The sequence below is a fragment of the Pavona decussata genome, unplaced genomic scaffold (genome assembly GCF_977016875.1).
Source record: "Pavona decussata unplaced genomic scaffold, jaPavDecu1.1 SCAFFOLD_215, whole genome shotgun sequence".
Taxonomy (NCBI): Eukaryota; Metazoa; Cnidaria; class Anthozoa; order Scleractinia; family Agariciidae; genus Pavona; species Pavona decussata.
Genome location: NW_028145620.1, coordinates 1,566,152 through 1,579,266, shown reverse-complemented (window position 1 = coordinate 1,579,266; position 13,115 = coordinate 1,566,152). Strand labels below are relative to the sequence as shown.

General features: G+C 39.9%; 1 protein-coding gene across 1 annotated transcript; it reads left to right on the top strand.

Moving 5' to 3' along the window:
• The first annotated feature begins 577 nt into the window (after positions 1 to 577).
• Positions 578 to 12,764, top strand: LOC146459927 (uncharacterized). The gene is made up of 12 exons (XM_085088859.1): positions 578 to 783; positions 2,092 to 2,549; positions 4,121 to 4,427; positions 5,302 to 5,433; positions 5,949 to 6,020; positions 6,301 to 6,430; positions 6,864 to 7,038; positions 7,909 to 8,013; positions 9,137 to 9,335; positions 9,757 to 10,097; positions 10,946 to 11,152; positions 11,906 to 12,764. Exons 1-12 carry the CDS (start codon positions 594 to 596, stop codon positions 12,389 to 12,391), a joined length of 2,802 nt encoding a protein of 933 aa, XP_084944985.1. The 5' UTR covers positions 578 to 593; the 3' UTR covers positions 12,392 to 12,764.
• Positions 12,765 to 13,115: the final 351 nt, after the last annotated feature.

Sequence of the window (13,115 nt, the reverse complement as noted above, 5' to 3'; positions counted from 1 at the left end):
CATTTACAGGCGAAAACAAGATAAATTTAATTCCAAATGAGTATAGTCCAACAAATGGTTTCTAACCGATATAGCCTATATATGTGTTTTTGCCCCTGCCTGAAGAAAATGTTTGGTTTTCTAAAACGACCTGAAACTGTTGTGCAAAATGATTTTGTCGCGGTCGAGAGAGGCAAATCGCCGACAAACCCAAATTTCACGCAGCCTTTGTTTTGGTTGTTTTGTTTCCAAGGAAGTCTCACATAAATGACAATCACTGGCAAACGGGAGGGATGGAGGTTGTCGCCATTTTCACTCGTTTTCTTGGCCTTTGATGCCCTTTACCAGAGGCTGTCTTCCTCTCGGTCAGCAGTATGCCCCTTTAAACCGGAAGCAGGATCCTTGCTTCCGGTTTCTGATTAGCCCAGAGCTCGTGGACGTGTGGCCACCGCTCGGCCACCGCTGGCCTTAAACGTGCGCGGGCTCTGGGGACGAGATTGACGTTTTCTGGGATAAGAAATTCCATTATCCCAGAGTCTCTCCTGGCGCCGCCCCGCTGACCAAAAAGCCTGAGGACTCTGGGTACGAGATTGGTGATAGTTTTGAGAAAGAAGATGGCTTCCCATGGAACCGGGGAATCGATCAACGCAGAAAAGACATTAGACACCGACTTGGAGAACTTTCATCCCGTTCCAGAGCAACAGTTTGGGAGTGATATATTGCATGAACAAGACAGGGAACCTGATGCTACCTTTAGTCTCTCGGGAGCGACAGAAAGCGAGAAAGACAACAATCGATCACCTGGTATGAGCTTCCAGATTCTCTCAAATTTTAGCTTTTATCCCAGCTTCTATCATCTGTGAAATAGGAGAATTGAGAGTTTAACCCCATCTCTTGTGGGAATTTACGTCGTAAGCTTCTTAATTAGACTCCAGTGTGACAGGACAAGGTATTGGATTGTGGCTGATTGATGAATCTATCGAGTACAAGTGATTTTTCACCGGTGCCGAGGATAAGCTTACCATTCAAACAACTGGTTGTATATTAGCTTGCATTCCATCTGCTTGGTAAATCTGGCAATCCTCTCGATCTGGGGACCAAAATTAATGTCGTGAGTTGATGTAAGATTATTTGTATCGAAGATCTACATGTACGTTAAACTTCAGTTATTTACAATCATACGAAATTTTGACTTTCTGAGTGGGCCTTATAATAAGCTTAATTTGAGCGGTGTATTTATATGCGTACATGTAGATGTCAGTAGTCGAGCATGTGGAGAACTTCACCTTACTGGAAGCTTAGGATTATTCAACTCGATCTCTAAACTAGAGCAGAGGTTTCTTGATCAAACTACTTGTAGATGCATGTGACCTCACTGATTTTTTAGTTGCACATCAATTTTTGTTCTCCTCTCAACTTTTTACCTTTTTAGCTCTCTTTAGCCGATAATTGTAAAAAAAAAAAAAAAAACTTGTTTGATCGGTTTTTTATACAACAAAGCTAAGGGAAGCCTTGTAGCACAAATAGACGACTTGTTAAGTAACGTTGAAGTACTTAGTTCATAGCTAGATTAAAGTAGTGTTATTGTCTCTGCCATCAAAGTCAGAGTCAAGATTTTGTTTGTGAGAATAATGCAAGCATCCAAAAATAATTTATTGCTTACTGTTCCACTGCCCCAAATACTCAAATTATCAGCCGTGCTGTTGTAAACTAGCCAAAGGTTAATTGGCAGCTACCTAAATGCTTTATTCCATTTAATGGATAAATATTTATTTAGTGTACCGTTGTAGAAACGAATCAAGCCTACCCCAACCCCTCTCTGTTATTTGTGATGTTTCACAGCTGTACCTGAATAAAAAAAATTATGATGGCACCGTACAATTGTGGCATTGGACATTAAAGCTAACTAAAGTGGCTGCTTTTTCACATACTTCTTGGCCTAAACTGTGAAACCCATTCAAGTTACTTTGTAGTGAAGCAATGTTGCAAATGTTTTAATTATTTTTTGATTACATTTGACAAAAAAAAGCTTTTCAACTGTCTGAACAAGGAGCAAGGAATTGACAGAGGTGCTTTCATTTTTTTAAAGTATACTTCTTGTTTCTTTTTTAGTCTTATCTACGTCAGAAGATGATGACGAGCCTGAATCTCATGCAGCAAGCACGCCAAACACAAGTGCACTAGAGACATTAGTGCGCACTGCTTGCGAAAGTTTAGCAGTATCCACACTTCTTGCCGAGAATTCATCTTCCTCAGTTAACTCCGTAAATGTACCTGGCCAGCAAACATCGAAGGAAAATCCAGCGGCAAGAGCCGATGTTGATGCTGGGTCAGATGACCTGCCCAGCTCAAGCGATGGTCCTAACCTGTACCCAGCATCTAGCAGTACTCTAGATCAAGTTCCAGCAGCTGATGATCCAGTGTTTAGTGTGATATTTGGCCATGGTAGGGATGAGAATGTCACAGAAGGCACCACTGAGGAGCGCACAGGCTTGTCTTCATCCAAGGAATTACAGGAAGGGACATTGGATTTAACTCAAGAAAATTTGTCAGATATTGGGGATGTTGAGGTACATTAAACATTAATGATATTGTGTCTTGAAAGGGTATAAAGTGTCTCTGTCATGCCTTCTTTACTGGCAATGAATCTGTCACATTCAAGATCTCTTACTATTGCGGAAGCCTCTGTTGTAAGGTTTTGTTACCAGTAGTTTTTTCCACACACACATTTGTAGAAAAATGAATATTACAGGGCTTCTGATAATTCGCGGGAAAAAAGTCAAATTGGGTTATTCCAGAAAAAATCCACACCCCCCCGACGGATGGGGTCGTTTTTAACCCCCCCTCTCACCTGGATTTCCTGAAGCACAAGACCCCCCCCTCCTGTCTGGATTTCCAAAACAAAAGACCCCCCTCCCGCCTGGATTTCGGGAAAAAAATATTAGCCTTAAATTCAATTTATTTTTAATAGAAAATATGCGCAATCACGTCTAGAAGATGTTCTTTTTTAATTTGTAAAGCTTCGGCTAATATTTAAAACTCTATCGCATGGAACTAAAAAAAGAAAGGGGCAACAATGCGAAAAAGCGAACGAGTTCATCCTTTGTGCCCAATGGACAACACCCATGGAATTTTAAAACTGCATGTAGAAAATGCACTGGCTGCTTGTTCAACTGTGCTACAGAGAGGTTACCACTGTATATGTTGCAGGAACCCGTCCAAGAACTTTCTCCTTCTGTTGCTTTCGCAATAACTTACGTTTCCAAAAGTTTTTTCGAGGTACAGATGGCTACAAGTTCCTCTCGAGTATTTCCGACGAAGAGGGAATGTTTGGACCAAAATTCTTTGGAATTATCTTCTTCAGCAAATAGCTCTGCATCCTTGCTTGCACAAGTAAAAAATTCTTCTGCCTGACACAGTGGAATCCACGCTAAGAATGCAATGGCGGACGTGAAATTACGCAACGGTGGCGCACTGGGTCTGGTACGAGTAGAAATGTGTCAGGCATTTCAAACTCTTCGTTGCAACAATGTTGCGATGGCTCGTTCTTTACTATCTTCTTGTTCGCGTTTTCTGCTATAAAAGGACCTGCGAAGGAACTTAGATTATCATTTATTTTAGGTGAGAAATATGTGAACAAAATATTTCTATTATTTTCAGGGTCTGAGAGCGCTGAAGTGTCACTGAACTAAATGTTCGAATTGCGTGAACTATCGGTTGAAATGACTCCTGCAGAAGACTTTCTTAAGTTCAACCCCCCCCCCCCCCCCTCCCGCCTGGATTTCCAGAGTCTTTGAACCCCCCTCCGGTGAGAATTTCCAGAATCCCATCCATCGGGGAGGTGTGGATTTTTTCTGAAATAACCCATTTCGCGGGATTTTTGGAGACAAATTCGCGGAGAAAACGGCCAAATTCTGTTAATCAAATTCGCGTATCCTGATTGGCTGACTTGTACAAAAAGTTTGTTGGGTGGCTAAGGAACATTGCACTGTAAAGTACTAGGATCCTGTACACTATGTACTGCTAATTTGTTCAGGGTTTAAGTCTGTCATGTCTGTACAGGGTTCTCCTGTGTGGTTGTATAATAAGTATCTAGAACTGCTATATCCACCTGAAAATGCTTAAAATTCATTTTTCAAAGGGATCACCAGAAGACCTGGAAACAAGGAGAGCAAGTGAGCGTGAAAGAAAGAGAAAGCCATTTCGATTTCAATCCCAAGAGGACGAACTTAAAACCAAAAAGAAGAGAAGAAGAAGATTGAATCCTCTTCTGAGAGTACCTCGCCGCGACCCTAGCACTCCATTCAAGTGTGATTTGTGTGGTTCCCCTTATGTAATCAACCCTACACGGCGTGGAAACCGTCCTAAACTCTCTACTCATCAGCCAAGCCCTAGACATAAAGTTGATCCAGCAACAGGAAAGACACTCACCCTGTGCAATGCTTGTGGTATGTGCTACGAACTACATTACACTTGTCTTCCATAATCTATTGCATAATATTTCATTACAGTTCTCAGGTCACAGGGCCTTCTACTGGAAGTATTCAACTCCGCTTCTCAGGTCTGACAAGAATAATGTTTTACTGACTTCTTTATAGACTTCTCAGAAGAACGTCTTTACAACAATTGTAAAGATGTTCTTATTAGAGAAAACAGTATTGGTTGATAGTTTCTTTTGAGGTTCTTAAATCTGTCAAAAATTGAGAAATTAATAGGCTTGCTGGGGCAGCAATTCATTAAATTAAAAAAAAAGTTCTTATTATTGATAATAAAAGTATTCCAAATATTATTATGAAAGTTGACAATAAAAACCAGCTGTTTGGCATGATTCTCTATTTCTAGGAAATTACTGCTTCCCATCAATAGGGGTGCCAAATGTTAAATAATTAAGAGACTTTGGGAGACAGCAAATCGCTGTACATAGCATTTTTTGCAAGCCTGAGACTTTTTTAGCCTCGTTAGAGAAACCAAGACTCTGAGATGAGTTCATGCCAAAAAAAATAATAGACTATTTATAATGATTTATAATTTAAAATCCACCATAAGGAAAAAGATGGCCAAGTTGTACATTTTACCACAATACCTTGTAAACCTTACACAGCCAGTCATATTTTTTGTGAAATCGGTTCAGGCTGTGCAAACAGCAGTTATTGTGTACGCTATATGTCTGCTTTTCTTTGCATTTTTATGAGCATATTTAGGGTTTTCATAGGTAAAGAATTTTGGATAAATGTAGAATGCACCAGTCACCATCTTTCTAGGTACAGTGGATTAACAGCACCTTTATCTTGAAGTGAAAGTTATTGACTATTTCACATTCAGGTTTGTCGTTTGATCGACCCAAAAAGCCAAGAAAAGAGCGCAGTGAGCCAGACCCTGAAGAAAAGAGAAAGTACGAAGAGGAGGCAAAGCAATTTGCCATGTCTTTAGTGGAGGGACTTGGAGATCCTGATGGTAATAAACAGATACAGTGTACATGTATTTCCTGTACTGTATGTACACAAACATCATAAACTTGATCAATTCTCTTACTATTTAATGTTACAGGTGTATGTTCACCTCGTCCTCACTTTATCTTACACTGTACATTTTACGGTAAATTTCAGTGTCATCTAAGAGTTACTTGAATAATATACAGTACATGTCGTTTCGATCTTGAAATAGAGTTATCTTCATCCAAGAAGTTAAATGTACCCTGGCTCGTAGTTAACTGCCATTTTTTTTTTTCAAAATAATTATTGTTGGTATGGTCAATAGGCTTTTTCTGTTGAACACAATATTATTTTATTGGTAATTTTTAAATTTCCATGCGAATGAAGATGTATCTTTTTAAACATTTGTTGCATCAAAGGAAGTATTTTGTAATTATGTTCATAAAAGTCGTCTTTGTTTCTTCCATAGACTAAGCAAATAGACTAATTGACCCAATTGTTGATGGAAGTATATTCCCTCTTTTTTTTTTTTTTCAGCTGCAAGGCTGTGTTGTCCACATTTTAAATTCCGAGCATGTGGCTGTTTGCAGAGTTACATCATTGGAGATGGTAAGTCACGTTTTTAGTGAACCAATTTATTGTACAGCTTTCTATATATTGAGAAGTAGTTGGGGGGGAAGGGGGGAAGGGAGGGGGGCAGGGAGTGATATCACCTTGTAAAAGGCGCAGACTTAAAACATTGCAAGTTATATATTTTTTCATTACACTGCGTGCATGTAAGAGTCAACCAAACTTTGTAAGGTTTCTTTCCATTTAATTACTTTTTGACGTAAAGGCTTGAAAGTAAAGCATCTACATGTAGGTTAGTTATCTTCTTTCTTCTTTTTAGGAAGTAACATGCAAGAATCACGTGAACGAGCCAGTGATATGCTACAACTCCTCAAGAAAGCGAAAGACCTGAGCACTAAAAAGTGTTATGATGTGGATGAAGTGAGAAACCAGACAAAAACATCCAAGAGGTTTGTGCAAGTTTGTGGAACCTTTAAAATGTTTCATTCAATTTAAGTAAATTATGTGCGCAATTATTTTGCTTGAACTGAATTTTTGAAAATAAGCTTGTTCAAATTCCTGCCTCCTAAGGTCAAATAAGCCATTTATAAAATTAATGCTCAACCCTTAAGTGCTCCAAGGCCTCTCCTCAAGTTCCCTGGGCATAGTGCATGGTCAAATGCCCAGGGTATACATGTATCTGGGAGGTTGGGGATGTTGACTTGAAAGGTTCAAATTGATTGGTGCATAAGGGTCTTGGAATCTCAAGCATCTGGGCAGTGTGTTGATGGTAGAGTGTTGAACTTTCAAAAGTGGACACATAATATTATTTTCTTTTTCCGATCCCACGTGCATGGCATACTGAATACTAAATGCTCTTTCTTTATTATTTAATTTTGCTAGGTCCAAAAACATTGGGCTTGGTAATGGCCAAAGGAAGTCAAGTGAATTTGAGGAATTTGTACTGGAAAAAAGAAAGTACCTTCGGAATGATCTTAAATTCTGTGAGCGTGCAACTCAGCGGGTGTTGCTTTACTCCAACAACTTCTTACACAAGAGGCTGAAGACTGATCCTGCGGTATGTGAAGATTGAGAAAATAATTTTAATTTTTCCTTCAGTTGGTTTGTGGGATGTCTTTAATTTTCATCGGATACATACATGTACATTTGTATTCCCTGTTGGACTTTTAACATCCAGAGACACAATTCCATTGGCCAGCATACATGACTCACTCTGAAGTTAATAGTAAATTACTCAGGATAATGTCAAACCAGAGGGCCATCAGAGTATACTGCTGACCAATTTAACCTTTTGCCCATTTGGAGCAGTGTAGCTTACTTTAGATGTCTAAAAATAGTGAGAAATTAGCGAAACAAATTTGATTAGTTACTAAACAAACATATACAGGTGTACATGCATGATTTTCAAGGCAAATATGACTTGTCTTACATCTCTCAGATTGCATGTAGATCTCTCGGCATCTTTTCAATTTGACATTAATTTTTTTTCACTCTTCAGTGTGGAATTTGTTCAGACAATGGCCATTGACTGTGTGTTATTTGCAGCTACAATGTACATTGTAGTAAATCAGTACGTGCATGGACGTCTTTGTGGAATTAAACAAACATAAGGGAGAACAGAAGCAAATTTTCCTTTTATTATTATTCCAATCACTAAAAGCTATATAAGTTACCAACTTCACTGCGCTTTTCCAACAAATATACTGAATGAGAGAACTGAACACTTTTAAATACTGTTGATTTATTTGCAAAATGTTTGAAGTTGATTACATTGTTACAATATACTGGCAGCAAAAAACAGAGCCCGACACATGTGCCAAAATTTAGGTGAATCCTTTATTCTTACTGGTAACCAACACGGTTTATGGGATTTCGTTATAATTTATTTTATTTTGTCTTATGATTCACTGGTGAATTTCTTCTTTAGAAACCCCTCCGAGTTGAAAGACAGAAAGGAAAGGCTGCTCTTGGCAAACTGAGAGTGATTGAAGAACTTCCAAACGAACGGTGCTGTGTGGATAACTGTGTTATGGTGAGTGGTCAAGTTAAAGTCTGTGAGGAGCTACACAGCTGAGCCTTATCCCTGTCCCTCAGAAGCCTATTAAGCAAGTATCTAGTCATTTGTATTGGTTCAGCTCCTTGGACTGCTGTAGTTGGATTCAGTCGAACTAGTGGTCAGGCTAGTGTGCTGGAATTGTTTGAAGTTACATGTATTTTATGATATTTCATCTCCTAAAATGCCGGGCAGAAGTTGTAGTTTAAGACTTGGACTAGTCAGACAGGAGTGTCTGATTTGAAGATATATGTTTTGGTTCTGCTCCTGGAATTGTTTGGACCGGAACTGGTATGAGCCGTATGAAATTATTTTTCTGACAAGTTTCATGTAAAATCAGACCTGTACATGACCCTTGTCATTTGGCATGGGTTTGTATGGAGACCAAACTGGTCATACATGTACTGCATGCAAAAATTAATGTTTACAGTGTATCAAAATAATGCCATGAAGCATGTTTCTCGTGTTTGAAACATTGTCTATTTTGAAAATGTTTGAAACTGTTTGAAACGGGTTTCAAACGCGTTTAAAGGAACAAAGACATGCTCAGACTACCTCGTGTTACCAGAAATTGGGGAAAGCAGAGAGTGTGCCATCACTCTCTAAAAGACTGGAATGAATTAGAGAGAGAGACCAGAAATGCACTGAATATTGCTACTTTTAAGCGAAACGTGTTTGCCAGATTTTTTAACTAACCTTATCGGTAAGAATTTTTTGTAGTTTTAGCTTCTTTGCTCTGATCATTTTTTATCAATTTAAAGTTTTTAACCCTATCGATGATATCTTTGTAGTTTCAGCTTCTAGTTTGAATTGCTGTTTTTATCAGTTTGTAATTTTGTCTTACATATTGTATTTTTTTAACCTTTTGTATATTTAATCTTTATAGGACCTTACTGAAAACCACGTTACGTGATGGAGGCTTCCTAATAAAAGATTATTATTACATTTTAAATGTGATTGAAACACCTTCTCTTCTTATATGGATGGGACAATGCCTGTTTTCAGTGATCGTATGCATTCACCAACTTGCACTGTAGTTCACGTTCTTCTCAAGTAAGAGTAAATTATAATATTGAATGTTTCTGATCTTTGTATTTCACAGATTGCCCTGACACATGCAAACCTGTTGAAGCAGTGGCGTGACAGGGCGGTTTCAGGCCAGACAGAGGCACGAAGAGTTCTCGCTGAGATGCTGACTCCTTCAGGAGGCGCTCGTTCAAATTGCTACAAGTTTATTTCTTGGGTGACAGGTTGCAGTCACAGCACAATTGGCAGAGTCAATGAGCAAATGAAACAAACAGGCAAGTAAAACTAATAGTACAGTGTATGCCAGTACAGCTTTATAGCTACAAGTACGTAGCGATCCTCAGAGAACAGGGGCAGATATCAGGACAGAGTGAAGAAGTTATAAGTGAAAATCAGTACAGTAGATGCAAATTAACAAGGTGGGAAAGAGATCCCAAGAAGGCACAAAGTAAAAAAGTTTAGGTATGATTATATCACAGTTTTGACTTCAAAACGTAAAAATACCCATGGCATAGACCATTTAAAAAGCAAATGGAAGTGCTACAGTCTGTGAACAGGCTCGCAAGTGGTTCTGCCCCCAGACCGAATTTCTCTTCGCTCTATACCCCTCTTGGGAGCCTGTTCACAGGCTAAAGTGGCAAAGTATGTTTTCAAGCTAAGTTATTCTTATCTCTCGTTTTATTGTTTTCATTTCAGGTGGTGATCGGGAGCCTCCGTCTCATGGCCTCATAAAATGGTGGCAGGAAAACCCCAAACCCAAGAAACCAAAGGTGAAGCCAATATCTCAACAGCAAGTACAAACAGAGACCATACAGCAAGTAGCCTTGCAGCAGATCCAGCAGACATTGCCGCAGGTCAATATCCTTCAAGCCGCAGTCAGTTCAGCAGGTCTTTCAGCTGTTATGATGCAGCCAGCTGTGTCATCCGCGATACCAGCACTCTCCACTGTGAATACATCACAGCTGACACAGACTCAACTGCTTCCTACAGTCACCTTCACTAATGGCACCATTCAGGTGCAGTCGGCACCTATTCAGGTCAGTGTCGCTCTTTAATCTGATTGTGTAGAGATGCTAGACAAGATAGGATGAAAACTTGCTTCGTCTTGTCCTTAAATTAACTTGAATCCACTTCGACTGGCCATAGTCATCAAAAGCAGGTGGGATGACCGTGTGCATGGAGCCGTATTGAACGCGATTTTATTTTTGACAACTTCATCGGGTAATTTACATATGGTAATTACGGAGACCACACCCTTTAGCCAGTGCTTATCGAAACCGAAAGTTATAACTTTTCTTTAGACACAGCATTTTTGCAATGTTAAATTTCAAACTTAAAACAGCTACAACTTTCGCGTATGTTTGTTTTTCCCCAATTAGTGCTCTGCGCTAAATGCATTGACACTTAAATAAAGTGATATTTATTTTTTTATATTTTAATCCAGTTGTCGTTCTTTATCACCACAATTTTTCTTTTGACTAATACAAGGTTGAGAGAGAGTCATCGCCGGTCATGCATGTATAGCGTGCTATTTACAAGATAAGAAAGTTTCTTTCCTACAAGGGATTCAACCTGATTAAAGTTTATTTCAGTGTACACTATAGTGCACGTGTATGTTATCAATTGTTTCAGTGCTAAGCTATTTCGGAAGATACTTCCGGTAGCTCCGGCTGTGAGATACGGCGTCCGCTGTAATAATGTGGGCCAATATGGTACAGCGACACATTTTAATTGTACTCTTATTGATGATAAAAATAAGCCAATGAGCGCGCGAGAATTGAGACAGTTATTGTAATATTCCCAACGTAGCATGAAGAGGTGAAATCGATAATCGACTTGTTAAATACACAGTGCATTGACAATTGCGTTTTTCTGCCCTTTGCAGATTCAGACAACACAACCAATCCAAGTGCCTCAAGTTCAAGTGCAAGTCCAACAACAACTGCAACAGCAGCAACTGCAATACCAACAGCAGATCCAACAGCTTCAATATCAACAGCTACAACTGCAGCAGCAACAGCAACAGTTGCAACAACAATTGCAGCAAACACAGCAGTTACAGCAGCAGGCATCGCAGCAACTACAGGCGCATGTAAGTAAAAGGTTTAGCGTTTAAAGTTAAGGATTTTTTTTTTTACTGTTCAGCTTTGAACAGTGCTCGTATTATGTCGAAATGTTACGTAAAATTACGTCTTGGGGAGTCATAGCTGAATTGTTCCGCGCTGAATAGCAGCATTCTGATTGGCTCCCTGAGCGGTCCGAATTTTCCTATACGGACCGCTAAGATGGACTGCTTGCATTAAAACGTAGGTTTGAGAGGAGTAAAGTGTTTCAATTTTGACAAAACACAAAGCCAAAGTGTTTTAAATTAAGCCATATGAAGTAGAAACTGTTCAAACCGCCATGTCGGAGTTTTCACTTTCTTGCACCTTTAGCCTGTTCCAGGCTCCTAGAGAGATGCGCGGGGACGGAAACGAGGGGGGAATTCCCCCCTCGTTTTCGTCCCCTCGCACTCTCCTTCGCGCATCTCTCTAGGAGGCTGGAACAGGCTATTGCACCTTTTCTCGCACTGCTTGAACAAGTTTTACGCGCACGAGATAGCAACAAGCGGGAAGGTCTGTATAATAAAAACCTTATTGAACTAGCTTGTTCGGTCCGTATTGGGAAAATATTGGTCTCGTCCTTTTTTTTTTTTAACTCAATACGGACCTCACGCTAGTTCAATAACATGTATGTACCAAAACTACACTCTGCCATCAGTTAAGCCCCATCCAGACCTGATCGCACCTGTACTCCGATCAGTAGCCCCCTATGTCGTTATAACCAAACTTGTTCTGATTGTCAGGTTGTCCATCAGATTCAGCCAGTACAGCAAATTCAACAGTCGACAACTCAACCACAACAACAGCAAGCACAGCCTCAACAGGGGACGGCACAACAATCACAACAACAGCAGCAGCAGCAGCAGCAGCAGCAGCAGCAGCAGCAGCAGCAGCAACAACAACAACAACCACAGCAGACCATACAACAAACAACTCAAACACAACAACAAACCACGCAGCAACCGGAGCCGCAAGAAACACAACCTAACGTCACCATTACCGTGGCAACATCAAATACGTTATCAACAGCTGCCTTGCAAGGAAACCTGACGGCCACGCAAGCAACACCTCTGAATACGGAAAGTTTGTTTGCCACGGACGCGTTTCAAATCCTGAGCGCTGTGCAACCTCAAGTTGTCACTCTCCCTGTCTCGCCCCAGTCTACAGTGGCTCAGGCTGTGCCTGTCTCTCTGATCCAGTCTCCTAACGGACAGCAGGGGCTGCAGTAGATTGGACAGTAGGTCTGGAGGGCCGATTGTGAATAGTTAATTATTACATGTAGATAGAAATAACGGCTGTTCGTGCCATATTGGCGATGAGTGGACCGTCAGATTAATAACAAAAAGAGCGACGTTTAGGAGCAGAAGGAAATTATTTAACTTGAAGAGAAGTAAAATAAAATAAAAGCTAGAAGAAAAATAGGGATTTGATGATTGCACTTCAACTCCAATGAATGATGAACATCTTACTTCTCTTTAACTAGTATTACTTTGTCAAGAATATTTCTCGAGAACAGTCATAAAATCTTTACTAAGGAATGTTACTTTGTCTTAGTGTACTTTAATTTTCAAGGCAAATACTCAAATAAATGGAAAGATATTATTTTGGCTGTCAGAGTGAAGTGTGGAAACGGATCTGTTCGGATTTAGTGCGGAGTTCCACGGAGATATTAAACGTAAGAACTTTCCTCGTTTGTAAACCAGGTCACCGTTACTTGCAAACTCAAACTAAATTCTTTTTCAACTTGAAACGCCAACGCATCCGTATATCTCAAATTCAACGAGTAAGTAACCCCGCTGATGGATGCTATTCGCAACGCAATACTGTCGTCAGCATCATGTTGAAAGAAAAGATGTTAAGCGCCGCAAGTTATCTCACAACGTTGCAAAAAGTGGAAGACTAGTCTGCTTTTCTTTTAACTCGCAACGGAAGTTTTCCATGCGAAACAAGACG

Coding starts and splice junctions, on each gene's coding strand:
- LOC146459927 (XM_085088859.1), top strand. CDS start 594: ATGGCTTCCCATGGAACCGGGGAATCGATCAACGCAGAAAAGACATTA. Junction 2,550..4,120: donor CAGATATTGGGGATGTTGAG/GTACATTAAACA, acceptor CATTTTTCAAAG/GGATCACCAGAAGACCTGGA. Junction 6,431..6,863: donor CAGACAAAAACATCCAAGAG/GTTTGTGCAAGT, acceptor TAATTTTGCTAG/GTCCAAAAACATTGGGCTTG.